At 42.4% G+C, this 18,975-nt stretch overlaps 1 protein-coding gene across 1 annotated transcript in view; it reads right to left on the reverse strand.

Annotated features, from left to right (window-relative positions):
- The window catches only part of VSNL1 (visinin like 1), a 63,280-nt gene that overhangs the window by 21,686 nt on the left and 22,619 nt on the right, over positions 1-18,975 (reverse strand). Inside the window, exon 2 of the mRNA XM_059660505.1 lies at positions 11,990-12,156. Coding sequence (XP_059516488.1) covers positions 11,990-12,151 — 162 coding nt within the window. The 5' untranslated portion in view covers positions 12,152-12,156. The remainder of the gene's footprint in view (positions 1-11,989; positions 12,157-18,975) is intronic.

Consider the following 18,975-nt stretch of genomic DNA (forward strand, 5'->3'; position numbering starts at 1 on the left):
ACTACTTGTTTTACGGAACAAAGATTTTCATGTTCCCGCTGAAAAGAAGCCAACACTGGCACTATTGGATCAAAGCGAGCACAGTTCAGGGCCTTGAGCTGTAGCCCCCGCCTGGCTCGAGTTCAGAGGAAGATTCCTTGGAAACACACAGGCGAGACGGAGAGCCAAGGCCCTGTCATCCGGATGCGTCCAGGCCCACATCACGCACACGTTGTGATCCATCGTCATGTTCTCGGTCCCCGACAGGGCTGTTTTGATAAAGGGCTGACTAATGGGCAGGAAGGGGAAACTTTCACCAATGTGTTTGTTTCCATTAGATTATGGATGTATTTTTAGTGTGGCTGAGAAATATCTAGGATCTTGCCTTGCACGATGATTTTGTGGACCAGGACCAAGAAAAAATATTGGCAAAAAAACCCCCAAAAGATTGCAAATGCTTGCTGCTATCAGAAGATCCTTCTTTTCATTGCCACCTGGTCCACTTAAGACGTAGCTCAATTATTATTTCTTCAGGAAAGCCCCCCTAGAGCCTCTTCCCAGCACTCTTCATTTTTTATGGCCTCTAGCACAACATTTACTTCATTGTATCATCACCTCCAGTTCACTTGGCGGTCTCCCCCATTGGCTGGGCTCCTTGAGGAAAGGAGTCATGGCTATTGGTTTATTTCAGGATCCTCAGAGAGCAGATGCTCAATAATGTTTAATGAATAAATAAATGTATATATAGATTGATTGATTGATCAATGGGTAGATGGATAGATGGGTGAAATACAAAGACCAGTCATTCTGCATCAGTAAATCTTAGTATGAGTGTGATTATAGATCCCATGTCTCAGCATCTCTCACCCACTGTTAGGTGTCTGTTCCTCATGTGACGCTGCACTTGCCTAATGCCACCGCAGGCCTCATCTTCATGCGTTATTCAAGTCATGCCGGCAAATAAATGCCTCTGCTGTCAAATTGACACGAGGAGAGAAACACAAGCACTAATCATGGTCCACCAGCCCAGCAGTACACCCGGCAGAGTGCCCCAATGGGGACAAAGAGTCAGGGAGCAGGCGCAGGAAGAGGGTAGAGGTTGACAGGAAAGTCTTACATTGGCAAATTATGGACAACAGTTCCTTGTGTTTAAAAAATAAACCCCACTGACTTCAGCAAATGAAGTAATCAATCATCGGGACCTTTATGGTCAGTTTAACTCTCTATGTAGATGCAGTTTCTATCAGCCTCCAGTGTGAGACAGAGTGGAGCCCTAAAGAGGCTGTCTGGCTCAGCCCAGGCAGTAGAACAGGGTATCTTAGCACCACCCACCCTTAGTAAAGCAGAATCAGACACAGAATGAGTCCAATTCTGCTTGTCATGGTCTCAAATCCCATCCACCGGGAAGTGCACATAGCTGCGCACCTTGCATCTGACCTTGAGAAGAGAGGTTGATGACAGGAAGGAGCCCCCCAAAACATTCCCTCTGGGCAGAGATTGCTAGTGATCTCCCTTATCTAGTATTCTCTCTTTTCACAGTAATGGGCTGTTTAGCTGGGCATATAGCCACCTAAAATCAAGGCTACCTTCCCAGTGTCCCTTGCAGCTAGGTGTTGTCATGAGATTAAACTCTGGATATGGGCTAAGGTAATGTATGCAATTTCTGGTTCTTTCCCTTAAAGGTAAGGGTATATTTTCCCATCCTTCAGTCTTCTTCTTCTCACTGGCTGGAACCTGGCACTGTAGGGAGCCACTTGTGAATCAGAGCAATACCCTTGGAAGTGGCATCAGGATAGAAGGGGACTGAGTCCCTCAAGGTTTACAGAGCAGTGATGCCAGGTCAGCTTGGACTTCCCATGAAAGAAAAATATTCTTCAGTCATGCTGAAACCACATGAGTCTCTATTGCACTCAGTTGAATTTTTATCTTAACCGAAATGAGTGTGTGTGTGTGTGTGTGTGTGTGTGTGTGTGTGTGTGTAATTATACACACAAACACTCTGGAAAATCTTCATGTCTCCTCCACTGACTGTTATGAATTCAATAGTTTTTGTCCTTCAGAGTCATTCCTCCGTTTGAACAATAAATACATATTTATATATGTCCCTACCACAGAATAACAGAGCACCTTTAATATATTTGAAATCTTAAAAGGAGATAGACTGATTTCTTAGGGAAATGGTTCCTTGCTTAATACATACTATTATATTAATTCTGTATCAACTGGATTCCTTAGTTGCCCAGAGCTTTCATCATCAGTCTGACCACTAGGATTTTTCTATTTAGGTGGCTGATCCAGGTGTCTAATGCTACCTGTCTCATCATGTCCTCATCTTGAAAGCTAAATAGACAATATTTCATCTAACTTATTTTCATCTCTTGACCCCAGGATATCTCTTGACTCTTTCCAGTTGGTCTTGTCTTATGTAATCCCTCCAAAGCCAACTAGATCCTCATCCAGGGAGTTACCCTGGCAACCCAACTGTGTCATCTTGAAAGATATCTCCAGGCACCAAATTCTGAGTCGACAAGAGATTTGACTGGGACCAAGCTGTGAAGCCACAACATATTAGCTCTAACAGGATGTCATCATTACTCATGCTCCTGGTACACTTGTCACATTTTTAAAAATAATATGGATAAAAGCAAGTCCTACCTTGACTGTACAGGGAGATTTACTTAGAAAGCAGATGATCTCTGTCTTTTGCATTTCTTCTAAAAGAAAATCCTTTAAGTTTTCACATTTTTCTCTAATAACCATACTACAAACTAACACAAACAGCCCAATTTTCAAGTCTTCAGATAGCTTTTTTATTTTTTGGTTAATCCTCACCTGAGGATATTTCTCCATTGATTTTTAGGGAGAGTGGAAGAGAGAGGGAAAGACAGAAAGAAACATCAATATGAGAGAAACACATAGATTGGTTGCCTCCTGCAGGTGTCCCAACCAGGGCCCAGGCTGGGGAGGAGCCTGTAACCAAGGTGAGTGCCCTTGATGGGAATCAAACCTGGGACCCTTCAGTCCCCAGGCCTATGCTCTATCCACTGAGCCAAACTGGCTAGGGCTCAGATAGCTTTTTTATATTAGACATCTCGAGTTTTACATTTTATCCTTTCTTTTCCTCTTGGGAAAGTAGTATTTAAGGAAGCTCATTGACTATTCTCTTTGCTGGCAAGTGCAACACATATTTCATAATAAAATTAACTAGACTCTGAGAATGGCAATGCTATTCATCCTGTTATGTTATGATGTATCCTGCTTATTTCATCCTATATCACAGTTGTTCATTATGAATCTCTGTAGATTTATTATTCTGGATAACATGCTATAACATGCTTCATTCCTTTCATTTTTTCTTCAAATTGAATTTCAGCTAAGCTTATAAGAGAGTCCTTTATTCATTTATTTATTTGTTCTATCAACCAACTAATTTTTGTTACTGAGAGCTGAGGATAGAGAGATGAATAAGACACAGTCCCCACCCAGCCGGCATGGCTCAGTGGTTGAGCATCGACCTATGAACCAGGAGGTCAACAGTTCGATTCCAGGTCAGGGCACCTGCCTGGGTTGCAGGCTTGGTCCCCAGTGTGGGGGCATGCAGGAGGCAGCCAACCAATGATTCTCTCTTAGCATTGATATTTCTATCTATCTTTCCATTTCCCTTCCTCTCTGAAATCAATTTTAAAAATGTATTTAAAAAAAAGACACAGTCCCTGCCCCTGTGGGGAGCTGGACAGGAAAGTGCCATGATGCCAAGCAACCTGCAGTACATACTAGCAGAGATCTCGTGTCAGCTCCACTTGCTTTCTAGAATCTTAGTATTGGAAAGGAATCCAAGAGGTCTATGGTTCTCTCCCTCATTTTACAGAGAAATAATCTAAGGCCATGCCTCCCCATCCTACCTCTAACCTTCTATCTTTTACCCCCTCATCTTCTCTGCTCAGTCATAGAAACTTCTTTCTCTTGTGGAACTCCCATCTCTGCCTTGGTACCATATTCTATTAATTTCTATGTCTCCAGAAAAAAAGTAGGAAGTGAAGCTAAAAACATGGCCCCTGTCTCCCTCCCCTCCCCTCAGCTCCTAAAGCTCCTACTGACCCCAAACCTCATAGCTCTTGTGCTGTGCCTGCAGTAGTTTGCCTGGATGGCTTTGTGCCCACCCCAGCCCCTGCCCAGATTGCATAGGACTTCCACGGGACTGCCTAGGACAGCCTGTGATCCCCTCAGAGGTTAGTCTGGTGTGGCACACACAAGGTATGGACAATAAACACTTGATGAATAACTCCCTCAACTCTGGCTCTAAGGCATTTGTTTAAGGACACATTGAGAGCTCCTGCTGCTTCACTCACCGAGTCACTGTGAACATTTACAAGGAAAATGAAAAAAATAAAACACACCTTATCATTTCTGGTACTGTCATTCTGCTATTTTAAGAATACAATACCAGGTCACCAGAATTTCTAAGGTCATCTAACACCTCCTGGCAAGAAGCCATCTGTTTGACTTGTGAACATATTCAGGACCTTGAGCTTTCCTGGCATTCAGTGACTCTGTGATTGGGTCCCACTCACATCTCCAATCTTACTTCCCCCCTGTTACCTCTTTGGTAATCTGACATTTCAGGCAACATAGCTACTTGCTATTCTCCATACATCCCCTTATCTCCCTGTCCTTATGCCCTTGCTTAATTTGTCCTTTCTCTTTGGAATGTCACTCTTGCAGCTGCAACTCTTACTATACTTCAGGGTATCTTGAAATATCCAGTAAAGATATTTATGTAGAAATATATAGAAATATACTAGGCTAGAATATTTTTCTTGGTCCTGGGACAAATATTATTTCCTCTACCATCTCTGAGCTATCTATGTAGATTGTTGTACTAGGTTGCAAGCCCTTAACACAAGTGAGGCAATCTGACTCAAACTTCACATTCTCCATAGTTCCTGGCTGCAGGCTTGTTATAGATACCACCCAGCAGTGTCGGTGAATGATTGCTAGTAGCTTCTCTGTATTGCTATCTACTGAGGGATTCTCCTATGACAGAGCTAATGAAGTCCTTGGACATTTTGTAGATGGATTTAGGACTATTTTACACCTGATCTCTCCCATTTCTTTCCAGTTATGACAGGACTGCGTTTCATCTGGGAGGAGAGAAGCTGACAGGACACTGGAATAATTCACAGCATCATAAGGGCAATCACAAGGATGGGACTCTATAACAACCCTGAGAGAGAAATAGTCAAAGAGCCAAGAACATTTCCAGTGGAGATTTAAGAGTGATCATCAATAAGGTGGAGAGTTTTCTTCTAGCAGGTGCTCAATGGGCCACAGGAGGGGAGGAAAGAAATTATTCCCACCAGGTTGGGTCAATGGTACCAGATCCAGATCCCATTTATCCAGATACCATTTCAAAGGGTCACAAAAATCTAGTAATGCAAAACAGCTTTATAATGAGAGATCCAGACATGATTGTGTATCTTTAAGTGCAATCCTATAATAGACATGGGCAAGTTCTTCCTCTTTGGCTCAATTTCCAATTTGAAATGGATTGTCCTTTACCAACTAGCTGTAGATAATAGCTAAGTGGAGAGCTGGTCTTCCTGGCTTAAAACCTCCATAATCAGGCTGGAGTTGGGACCCATCCTTTTGGATGTTAAGCGGTTCCCATTAAGAAACTGCTCCATTGTGGAATGCCCCTCCCCCTCCCAAGGGCTTCTGTGTCCTCCTTTGAAAATTGGAGGTGAGGTGAGCTGGGGGAAGTGGGAAAGAGGTTGGCGGGGTGCAGGGGGAGGGAGGGAGGAGATGGAGTGAAAGACTTCTAAAGAACTCTTTCCAACCTTATCCCGAGAAAGTCGAGGAATCATCTAAGAGCATTCCTCTGGATTACATGGCTGCAATGACCATTGATAGCTCTCTAACTGACACCTGCTGTATCACAGGAAAGCAAACTCCCAAGGTGTGGAAGCCATCCAAAGGAATTTCACACCATCCCAGACGGGAGGAGGTTATCACTCCAACCCCTTTGGGATTAATGCTCTCTCTAATGCAAGACTCACTGGTAACTAGCTATTCCCTGAGAAAATTTCCCCATAACAAATGCCTTTGGAACCTCACATGTGATCTTGTTTTCCCAGAACTAGAACTTCATTGTCATCTCTTCCCTCAAGATTTTCAGACCCTAGCTCTTGTTTTCCACGTTAATTAAAGTTGAAGTGCAGCCTTGATCGTGTTGGGAAACATTCCAAATGGAAATGAATTCCCAGGTTTTCACTAAAAATCTTAGCATCCTCACCAGCCCAATCCCCATGACATTTTATGTCTTATGTAATGTCTATTTCCCAAAAGAATTAAAATGGTTCTGCATATAGCTCTGACCCCCAAAATTTTTAATGAGGCCTACTCCTAATTACCTTTTACAAACATGCAAAATCTGAATCCTTGAAAACTCATCATCCAAAAACCTTTTTTGAGCCAAATCTTTTACTTTCCAATTTCATTTGAATCTGATGCTGCGATGTTGTAATAGCCATTGTAATCCCACAATGGCATATGGATTATTTTGAATTAAAATCACTTGAGAGGTTGCCAGAGCAAGGAGGAGCTCTCCAACTCGCCTCTGTCTCTATAAATGCATAAATGCAGGAAATAAACCTCCATGTGAAAGGTACACTCCACCCCACCCCCCACCCCGCTATAAAAGGACTAAGATTCAGAGCAGTCAGACTAAAAAGAATCTGACAGCCTTATCGCAACAGATAGAGGATCCAGGGCTGAGAAGCGAATATAAACAAGCCCTTGTCAGTTTCACTAATTTACTGCCCTTAGCTCACATTCTAGAGACTTCCTTACTACTTACAGACCCCAGCACCTATGTTCTTTTGTCTTGTCAAAGTCTCCACAAATTGTTTCTTCATATAATAAAAAATATATAAACAGCCTGCTCCACTTCTCTCTTAGAGAATTATTCTTTTAATTCTCCTATGTACGTGTAATAATTTGGGTTTTCCTCGTGTTATTAGGCCTTGTGCCAATTTTATTAGTAGTCTAGCTGCAAGAACGCAAGAAGGGTAGAAGGGGGAATTCTCCCTCCTGGACAATGCCACGATGCCACAGTCCAAGGGACGGGGCTGTTTGACATCTGGAAACCTTCCCATGCCCAGGTGCCTTAATCTAGCTACCCATCTGTCTTACCTGGTACAAAGCACTTTGGTTGGCTCTAACATGAACTAATGTCACGCTTCATCTTGTATGGCAACAGGGGCCTGGCGGACACCGTTGTGCTGGGGAAGACACAGAGCTCAATGTCTAAGGCTCTGCGATGGGAATGAAGCTAGCATAGCCTGTGGTAGGTCTTGCCATGGTTGCTGCCCCACCTTAGAATACACTGTAGACATCAATAGCGCCTTGCATCCTCCTCTGTAGACCATTTATGCGGCCATTGGCTTTGGCATGTAAAACAAACACATTTTTCATCTTGACTCTGGAGTAACTGAGTAGATCATCAATCACGAGAGCAAAAACATCTTGTTATAGGTTGCAAAATCATTTTCGCTTCCCTTCTGTCCTTTGGGGTCCACCACTGAGGTGATAGGTCTGGGCTTGTTATTTCCTTATCAAAGATGAGGAAACAGAGATTCAGAGAGGCAGGGATATGGCAAAGGTAGCACAGCTGGCGTTGAATCTCAAGTCTGCCCGGCTCCAAATCCCATGGCCATTTTTAACTACCCCCTGACTGACTTTTCAACTCAGCCTGAATCCTCCCAAACAATCCTGACAGGCAAACTCCAAACAAAATCAGAATCCATTTGGGGCTTTCCAAAACTCCACCAGCTTTGTTTTGCGGTTTCTTCAGCTTTCATGTCACAGTGACTGAACAAGGTAAACAGGCACCCGTCTTCCCAGGAAGAGGACCTTGGAGAGGGACACATCCTCCCTCACACAGTTGCTTGCTCTTCCCCAGGGTAGGGTTTATTTTGACACTGTGGCTGCTTCTCTGAACATATAGTTAAAACTGCAAACCCTCCATCTTCATTTGTGATAACTTGGCAATCACATGATTATTGGAAACAAGAAATGTTCCTGGCGGGGAAAATTCAGGTACTTGGTTCTTTGTGACAAAATGCAAAAGCTCCCTTCCCACCCTTTCACAGCAGTGCTGTGGTGAGGATGATGAAATATCTCCTACAACTCCTGGGACCCGAACACAGACATTCCTGTGTGTGCCGGGGGGTCCTTACATCAGATACAGAGGGATCTGGGTTTGCACGTGGGAAGTGTGTAACAGAGAAGAAACAGGTACAATATTAGTTTGCTGGGGCCACCATAACACAGTGCTACAGACTGGGTGACTTGAACAATAAAAATGTATTTCCTCACATTCGGGGAGGGCAGAAGTCCAAGATGAAGGTGCTGGTAAGGTTGGTTTCTTCTCAGGCCTCTTGGCTCCTAGATGGGCACCTTCTCCCTGTGTCCTCACATGGTCATCCCTTTGCATGCCTGTGTCCTAATCTCCAGTTCTTATGGCCCTAGTCATAATGGATCAGGGCCCACTCTAATGACCTCCTTTTCATTTAAAATTACCTTTTTAATGATCCTATCTCCAAGTCCAGTCACATTCGGAGGTACTGGCGGTCAAAACTCTCACAAATGAATTTGTGGGGAAGTGCACAGGTACCAAGCTTGAAAAAGTAAAAATATCTCCTAGAGATATTTTACCTTCTTAAAAGCTAAGAGAAAGGTCCTCCATCACGGCCTTAATTAACTTTTTACTTTAATATCCCATTTTGAAATTAAGCTCTTCTTTCCACTTTTGCCCCACCAGAAGCACTTATGTCATTCCGCCTTGTACTGTGGTTAACCGTGTCTTTCAGAGTAGCCTGCGAGATCTTAGGGCAGGCAGGACTGCCCTTTAGTTACTTCTCTATGCCTCCACCACAAGGCTTTCTGAGAGGGAGATACACAGCCAGCATTTAATATGATTCACTCAACAATATGATTCATGCTTGCTTTGTAGTAGGCTCTGTGCTAGCCATTGGGTCTTATGTTAATTGAAATGAGGTGACTGGTCAATATGACGAAAGAATGAAACCTGTATCAGACTAGGAAGGACCATGCCCAGATCTGTGTTTTTCAAGGCTCACTCCAGCAGGCATACGGTATAGGGGATGGAGGGGTGCAGGCGGAGCTGCCATGGAATCCAGTCGACAGGTAGGGTTCTGTGCCGTGGTGCGAGTCAGCATACAATTTTTATTGTCCATTCTCCTACCTTCGGTCTTTTTGTGGGCAAATTGCCTCATTTTTCTGAACCTCGGTTTTAAGTCTTTTTAAACATAGACTTAATGAAAGCATTCCTTTATATTTTGGTAACAAAGGCTTCTAAAGCTGAGGGTTTGTGGCTCCAGGCCTTGCATTGTCTCTCATTATCCTGCTCCTCCCTATACTTCATCAGCATTTGTTCTAAGCAGCGAGGTGACTCTCTGGGAGCCTGAAACAGGACAGGTAGATGAGCCAGGCTGACCGCACAGACAAGAGGGCAGAGGCCACAGCAGTTTTGCTGGCCCAGCTGTGTTCCAGGATGTTTCATCATCCACACTGAGCTAGAAGGAACCCCTAAAAAATGCCTATTCATCAGGAGAAGGACTGTGTTTTGCTGAATATTTGCACTTTTCAGCAGCATTAAAGGAAGTTTTTTTGTTTTTTTTTTCTTGTCGGCCCTTCTCCTGGTCCTCATTATATAACCCACATTTTTCTGTGCTTCTCTCTTCTAGCTTATCAGACTTGTCGTTCTTTTTTTCTGTGCATGTGGCATATTTCCTACGTGATTCTACTTTGTATTATGTCCTTGGACAATTTTGGAAGCAGTGGAAGACTTTGCCTGTTTTCTGACTATTTGATACAAGAGCACAGGCTAAGTTTGAATGTGGCTATTAAGAAGCTGCCAAGAGTCTAAATTCCATCCAGAAAGTCATATATTCCCTTCAGGGAACAAAAAAAAATCTACTCCAGGACGGAGCTGGGGAGGTGGGGTGGGAGATGATGTCAGTACATATACGTCAGTTGTACTGTGTACGCTGAGCTGTGTTTAATGTTTACATCCTCCTCTCTCCCCATCTTGAGGCTGGTGCTTTTTTGGTGCTGAGTATTTCCAGTATATAAATGCAATACCTAATTTCCTGCAAATCAACTATGTCTTCAAAGGCAAAACTTCTCATTTCAAACAAACAGTAAGGAACATAGCACACGGAGCTCTCTTAAACACAGAGTGACAGCTTACATGACCTTCGGTGACATGGAAGTGGCTTTGACAAATCTCATTTGTCTGTGCTTTCCTTGGGGCTGATAGTGAAGACAGTTCTGAGGCCCAGGCTAACTCTTGGGTGATAAAATAGTGGAAGATGTGACTGAAAACTATGGAGAGTGGTATGTATAATAATCTAGGAACGTGCATACCATCACACTTCTCTGCAAAACCAATTTAGATCACTTGAATAATAAATGCATTTCTCAACACTTTTATATAAAAGGTCTTCACATGGTAAAAATGAATTACTTAGATCTTAGAAATGTCACAGTAGTCTTATTACAGTACCCATGCCAGTATATGTGTACCTTTCTACACACACTTACAGACATAGTGTCCTCAGGGGCTCAGCTTTGCAGTAATAATAATTCTGGGTCCCTGACATGCATCAGTGGCCCATGCAGGTTTAGTGAGCTTTTAATAATGACATAAGCCCTGAAAATTCACCACCCAAAACCATAAGTATGACTGACACAATTTATATCTAACATATGGTTATATCCCCAGCTCATCCCTTGCCGATTCCCCACTGAATATAACTATCAGTCTGAATCCTGTGTTTATCATTCTCTTGCTTTCCTTTTTATATGATTTTATGGCATTTATTTGTAATCTTATAAAATTGTCAAATGCTATTTGTGTTTAATTTAGAACATTTTGAGACTTACTTTTTTGCACTTAATGTTTTAGTGTCACTACAGTTCAACTGTTTTGACTGCTTCCGTGAATATACCACAGTTTATTTTCCACTCGCCCTTTGATGGGCATTTGGGTTGTTTCCCAGATTTGCTGTTGTGAACAGTGCAGCTATGAGCATTCTTATACATGTCCTTTCTTGTACAAGTGCAAGGAAGGAATTCTGGAGTACAGGCTATGGGAAATGTTCAACTTCAGGAGACAATGACAATGCTTAATATTTTATGCAATCATCCTACACACACATATACAGGTGGGTGTTTCAGATTGCTCAAATGGACAGTTGCTACACTTAAGTGATAAAATCACTATATGCTATTTGTCATTTTACTCAGAAAAAGTTAAAAGAAAAAGTATGTATTTCTTCCACAAGCTTAATATTATGTAAGCAGATACAAATTAGAGTGGCTCAAGTCAAGCTGATAAACTCAGACAAACCCAAATAATACCACTGCAGTAGGAATTATACCTTCCATGGAACAGTTTTATCTCAGGTCCAGAGAAAGATGAACTTCCATACAGTACAAAATGCTGAGTTAAGAGCCCATGGTGTGGACATTGATGCCTGGATGTAAACCAGACCTCCCCTAACCCTTCTACATGTGATGTTGAAGGGATTTTTTTCTTATCTGCAAATAGGAGGACTTTTCTTAGTGGAAAAAAAAATCCATGTACTTTCTCTTTAACTGAGAAAGATACAGATGCCTTTTCAAGCCAAACAATAGTGTAATTAGCAGCTTGTCAATAATCATCAGCACATACGATTATCTGAAATTTTACTGTTCTTTTACCAGCCCTGTCATCCTCTAAACTCTACTCAGTGATTTGATTGAACGATTACTCTTCTTGTTCAGAAATTATTATCTCTGGAACAAAGCCCACCTCTTTGCATTTTTTTTTAAATTGTCAATTTTTCTATTTGGGTGAAACAAACTGGCTAATTTGAATTATAATTCCACATGAAGCTGCATTTCATGAAGACAATGTTTTCTGCCTGATGAACAAACAACTTACCTTCACATAGAGCTGCTGGAATTCCTCGAGATTCAGCCTCCCGCTCGGACAGTCCTTGAGGAACCCTTTGTACCACTGCTTGAGCTCATGCTCGTTAAACTCAGTGCTCTTCACCAGGTCCTCCATCACTTCGGGAGCCAGTTTGCTATTCTGTTTCCCCATTTTGCCTGAAGAAAAGCAAATTAATGCAATTAGTGCCACAGCTATGATTATTTCAAACTTGATTAGGAGCCAAGCTGGAGTTCTGAGCAGTTCCTTGGTGGGAACTCCCTCCAGGGCATCTGATAAAAGTCTCCCCAAGTCTACTTCCTTCTATTTGGTATTCTAGAAAAGAGATTAGCACAAAACCCTCTTCTCACAGTTCAAAGGGCTGCAGAGTTCACCCTCGTCCATCATGTGTCATCTTTCACATAACATTGGTTACCACATGGGAAGGCACCTGTCCCTTTTTATGCTACTCATGTAAAGTATATGGGCATTGTTTATATTTTCTTTCGATGAATTAAGTTTATTTTCATTTGCTACCCAGGTACCTAATTCTACATTTAGTTTGTGGAAATATTGAGATTATTGATAAGAAAAATAAGGCTTTATACACAAATGATCAAAAAGTGGCTTGGAAAGCTGATCAGCAATGGTAGGGAGTCTCAGTTGTTCTAGTTCTAAAGTTGCAGATCTTTTTCCCAAATGGAAACAGCTCATGTGTATTAGTCACATTGATACTCTATTTTTCTTCTCATCCACAGAGACTTCCAACAACACTGCTTTCAGTACTGACCAACTCTTGGTGGCTTTTTCAAAAGATCATTTGGTGAATTTCAGCTGACATAATTCCATTCTTCTATTATTACTGTTAGTAAGTAAAAATAATAGTACATTAAATAATGTTACCTAAAAAGAAAGAAAAAGAACCAATGTTACCTACATCAATTATGTGCCAAGTTATGCGGCCATTATCACAGTAGAGTGTCAGTGAACAGATCATAGGTTTAAAGTCATTCCTGATTTTTACTCCTGATTTGGCCATTTACTATGTCTATCACTTATGGCAATGTTAACTGCTTTATCTTCCATTTCTTCCTTAATAAAGCAAATATAATAACAAAACTCTTTTAGCTTCACTGAAAGAAATAGGTAAACAAAGATAAAAATACTCCAAAATTAAAATAGTTGCATAGTAATTAAGAATTACTATGTAAAATTTCCTTTTAGTGTTGTTTTATAATAAAAAAGAGTGAAAACAAATTAGTCACAGATTGATTTAAAAAGTCAAAGTAAACTTGGAAATCTAAGGGACCACCAGAATAAGGAAAATGTCACAAGATCTTTAAAGTTGTTCAGAGGAGACTGAGTAAGCTTTTGAAGAATTTACCCAAGTGGACCTAGTGCTTCAACGTTCTTGAGACAAATTCTCTCTCGGGCTCTAGGCAGGTCTACACTTGCAATAGACCAGAAAAGGTAATCTCATCACATACTTTGTTATTATTTTTTACCTTCTTCTAAAACAGATTCCACACCCATTGTCAGTAACCTGCCCTAACACTGAACAATTCTTTCACAAAGCCACTCCCTCTAGGGAAGGCTTCCCGCTCAGCACCATCCCAACAGCACACAACCCAGCGAGAAGATGCCATTAAGATGGCCATTTGTGTTCTAGGCTCTCTGGTTTGAGAAAATGCCCGGAGGATAAGGCATGCCCTTTGTTATGGAGCTTCTCTATTTACTCTTGCTCTTAATTCCAAGTTCCAAGTCTCTTATTAGCAACTGTCTCTTAATTGTAAGTTACTGTGGGATTCCACAGCTGGATATGGAAATCAAGTAAATACTCAGGTGTCGGGTTTATATAATTGGAGTAAGATAACTGTAATTCATGGTTATCCTGATAATCAAAAGATGTAAAATTTTCAATACGTCACTTTGTTCTTTTTAGAGAATTACAAATTTTCATTATTGAACTAGAATCTCACCTAACAATAAGAGCTACTGAATACTGAGTGTCGGCTCTGGGTTAGGCACTGTGTTGAGTGAGCACTTCATGAACTTGCCTATGACCTTATGACACCTCAGCAATAAGGATTAGGGCAGCTCTCTCAAGATCATACAAATAGTGTGTGGCAGAACTAAAATTTGAACCTGAATCTGCAAGACGCCTATGCACAATCACAGACAGGTGAATGGAAGGCATGTTAAGTGAAGGAACAGAAGGAGCAAAAGCAGGAAGAATCAGTGTCTCTTGGCAGAGAGAGAGAGAGAGAGAGAGAGAGAGAGAGAGAGAGAGAGAGAGATCAGTCACTTTGCCAGAGCCTTCTTTGGAAAACCACAAGCTCAGATGTGAATTTGTATTAATAATGGAAAAATGGATTAAAGGTTATTTAAAACCACCTCTTCCAAAAGCCTTTTGAAGGTCAAAGTGTCAGCTTCTCTCTTATGCAGGAAAGCTTGGATTTTCCATGGATCACTTATGATTCCTTAGCCTGTTCCAGCTGCCTGGGAAGAGGGTTGTCTCTTACACACGCAGGGAACATTGTCAGGACCATGAATCACAGTTCTGAACAATCAAATGCATAGCTTCATGCTTCTTGGTTATACTTTATGATCAGCACATCATGCAGGTGTGTCTGGCAACGAGTGAATCATTCAGAAAATCAAGTTCTGAACCAGCTCAAAGTGGCATTGACAATGCCCTCATCAGAACTTGTTTGGATTAATGACCAACCTCCTCACCCAGCTGTCTAACTCCAAGCCACCTTTTCTGCGTGGCTGCTTGAATGAATTTCTGAAATATAAACCTCACCATCTAATCCTCTCCCTAAAACTCTCAATAATTCTCCATTGTCTACAGAATGTAGCCCCCCCTCTCTCTACCATGGCATAGGTCCTGCCTACTCATCTGTCTTTTCACTTCACATGCCTGGCAACCATCAACTATTACAGGTCTCAGGTCTTACATGCTTCCACAGGTCCATGCTTTGTGCATGCTGCTCTCTTTTCTTAGAATCACATGCCCTGTGTTTGCTCAGCAGACCTTTTCTTCTTTAAGTGGCTTCAGCTCACAGGCCACCTCCTCTGCGACACCTTCGTTGACTTTACAAGGCCAACGTAGGCATCCTTTCTCCTAGGCATCCCTCTTACCTTGTAAAAGCTTCCATGATCATTATTATTTAGTTTCTTGAGAGAGAGAACTGTCTTTTATTTATCTTTTCATCCTTGGTACCTCATTCTAAGTCAGTGATGGTGAACCTATGACACGCGTGTCAGAGGTGACACACGAACTCATTTTTTTGGTGGATTTTTCTTTGTTAAATGGCATTTAAATATATAAAATAAATACCAAAAATATAAGTCTTTGTTTTACTATGGTTTCAAATAACAAAAAATTTCTATATGTGACATGGCACCAGAGTTAAGTTAGAGTTTTTCAAAATGCTGACACGCCGAGCTCAAAAAGTTCGCCATCACTGTTTTAAGTGCTCAACAAATATTTTTTGACAGAATGAATGAATGATGGGGACTGACCATTATGAAGTAGATGCTTAAGGACCTTGTCACTGATTTTCATCAATTTATGGTATTTTGTATGTCTTATTTTGAAGGGAATCAATGTAACCATAGTATAAATATAAAGTGCAGGCAGCATAGGGCAGGAATGTTTCATTGAACTGTATAGAAACTAGTCTGTTTTCCTGGAGGTTGTTTCCCTGTCTGTCTTCATCATCAAATTTTGAACACCTTGAAGGTGGGATCCATTTTTTATCTCAGTACCCTCAGTTCCTGGCATAAAGGCGATGCTTAGTAATGTTTGATAAGTGAATGAAAAAGCATTCATGGGTTAACGCTCCCCACCTACACTCCTTTTGTTCTGGGCAGCAATGGTATGGGTTAAGTAGTATCTTTCACTTGGGACCAGGAATACAGAAAGGGTAAAAATGAAAGTAAAACTTCTCAAGTTCCCAGTGATAATGGGAGGGAGATTCATTCCAGCCCTGTTTCTAGTAGATTCTGTTGCTCAGTTTCCCTCTTTGAAAAATAACTGATTTGGGTCAGATGATCTTTAAGGCCATTCTAACCCCTTCCATTCACTGATTTGCAACATAAGTTTTGTAAATATGAAAATGGAGTCCCAGACTTCAAATTGGCTATCTCAAATGTGTGGATTTTTTACCTGAGAACCTGCCTGTACTTGAGTGTTTGTTACCTTAGACGGGAGGGGACAGGAACTGGTGTATTATGTTTAAGTTTGAGTTCCAGGCTACGAGGTAAAAACCAGCCCAGCCATAACCCAAAGAATTTTTCACTGCTTGAGTTACAATAAAGAGAAACTCGGTGCTAGGCACAAAGTGGGACTGGTGCAGGGGCTCTGATGGGCAAGAGAACCCCCGCCCCTCCCCCTCCCCCAGGGATGGGCCCTGGAGAGAAATTCCAGGACCACTTACCTCTAGAAAAGACTAAATTTTTCTACACTGCAGTTTACAGAAGGCCTTTGTGCACATTTGCCCATATAACAATGCTGTAAGAAAGAGGTAATTACCATCCCCTCTTTACTGATGAGAAGTTTTAAGCTCAGAGAGATTAAGTAATTTAGCTCAACCAGCTAGTAAAAAGCTTAGAACAGAATGAAAGAACTTCCACTGGTTTCTAATACAGGCTCTCTGTCATCTCTTGTCTGGATTCTGCAGCCACCTTCCAGCTGGTCTTGCTACCTTGAGTTTTTCCTCCTCTCATCCACCTTCTAGCTGGTCTTGATAACGGGATTCCAGAGCAGAAGAGGCAGAGCACGTCAGAGTGCCCTTGGGAGAAAACTGGAAGGCTGCCTGGAAGAGGGGAAAGGACCAGCAGGGGAGCCAAGCAACACCCACTTGCATCGTGTGTGTGTGTGTCTGTGTCTGTGTGTGTGTGTGTGTGTGTGTGTGTGTGTGTGTGTGTTGCCCCGAGTTGGCCCCAACCCATGCTGATATCTCAGTCCAGCTTCCCAGGACACGGCAGGGCCTGCTGCATGGAATGAGGCACACAGAACATCAGGTCCAGCTTCTCTCATGTAATCTGGCCATCAGCCTGCCAAGATCCATGTACAGACTGCGGGGCTGAGATGGACAGTCCAGGCACAGGTGCAGATACACAGCAAGATGAGCACATCAACAGGGAAACAGCCCTGGAAGTAGGACTCAGAGCAGCAGAGAAAGGGCTTTAGGGGCTCAGTCTGGAGGCCTATGGGATACCTGACAGGGGTCTGGATTGCAAGTTGAGCTTGTTCTAGTGTCAGATTGCCTGGGTCTAATAGAACAAGTGCCCCTCACCTGAACATGGTAATAACTGGAAGAGACTAGCCTTGCTCAGGCTTAGACTCCTGCCAAAATTGCCCTTTCTTTTCCTTACCTCCCGTCTAAATCTTACTCCTTATGCAAGGCTTGGTCCCAGTGCTGTCTTCTCCATGACACTCTCTACAAGCTCTCTACTGTCCTTTTTGTATCCATAATGACATGTGGCCTGGTTAACTCTGGGTAAGTCAGTTCAGCAGACATTTATAAGCATTTTCTGTGAGAAAGGCCCTGTATTGGGCATGGTGAGATATACAGAGAAGACATGGTTCCAATCTTGAAGGGATGAGAACTGAATGCAGGAGACATTCAAACCTCCTGGAATAGGGAGCATGGTGAGATGAATGCTCACAGCACAGAGCTAAAGATCATAAGGAACAGAGAGACAAATTCTTACTAGTTCTGTCAACTTCTCCTTTAACCGATTCCCAGGTGAAAAAATCTTAAACAGTGTTTCCCAAACATGTCCCAGAACAAGACTCATCCTTGGTTGTCTTGTTAAAAATACAGCTTCCTGAGACCCATTCTTTGAGGGAATTCTGTTCTTTTAATAAGCTACTCAGGTGAATATGGTCCTCAGTCAATTTGGGAAGCACCGATACAAACATGAATAAAAATCAAAGTCTAAGGAGAAAACACCCAAGGCAGCACAGACATAACCCCAGATCCTCCCTTCCTCCATGTGACATCCCTAATATGGTTTCAAGGTCCTGCACTGGGGACATTAGCAGTAAGAATTTAGAAATCACACAACTAAGGATGACCAAAGCTTAAAAAAAATTGCCTCTGGGCTTTTCTGTTTTATGCCCTTTGGTTTTAGGTTGGAGAATTTGAGGTTGTCCAAGGTCCCATGGGTGACTGATGACAGAGCCAGGGTGAGAACCCCTGTCTCCTAACCTGGCTGGGTGTTCCCACCCTTCCACACCCTAAGCGAGCTGCCTCCAGGCCAAACAAAGCCTATAAGCCAGGAGGCATGTTTATTTCTGTGCCAAGTGTTGAAACAGTTCCCATCACCCACCCTTTGGGATCCTATAAACAAATGACATGAGGTTGCTAGTTTCCAGAGACTGTTAAAACCACCCTGAAAACCAGACTCAAAGTTGCCCAGCACATTGTGTGGGGTATTCTCTTCAATAAAGCAAATATCTGACATGCTGGTTCTTTGGGCTCCTCTCTCCTTCATCCTCCCCAAGCTAAGTGCTCACAGCCCCCCAGCAGCATGTCCCAGGGCACAGGGAGAGATCACAGGCTGGCCTTTTACGCTGTCTCTGTGGACCTGAGCAGCTTTGGAAAAGGGGAGAAATCCTTTCTCTTGGTGTTCTCTGGAGACTTTCTCAGACCCTGAACCTAATGAGATTAGAGCCAAGGTCCTGGTCCACAAGCATGAAACAGGTGGGGACGCAGACTGCACTCTTGGGGACTCACGATGAGCAAGTATTTATTTGATCTGTAATAAATGAGGAAACACATTTTGATGGCAGTGTTAGAGCCAGTGATGAGAATTTCATTCCAGAAAGTATAATAAATACAGAAAGATGAAAGCAGAAGTGAGCCCCAGGGATCAGTCATCTGATCTAACTCCCTTGTTTAATAGAGGAGCCCCAGGGAGGCGAGGGGACTTATGCCATGGGACACGGAGTTAGTAACAGAACCTAGCAGTGCCCTGGCTAC

Source organism: Myotis daubentonii, chromosome 12 (genome assembly GCF_963259705.1).
Source record: "Myotis daubentonii chromosome 12, mMyoDau2.1, whole genome shotgun sequence".
In the NCBI taxonomy this organism is placed as follows: Eukaryota; Metazoa; Chordata; class Mammalia; order Chiroptera; family Vespertilionidae; genus Myotis; species Myotis daubentonii.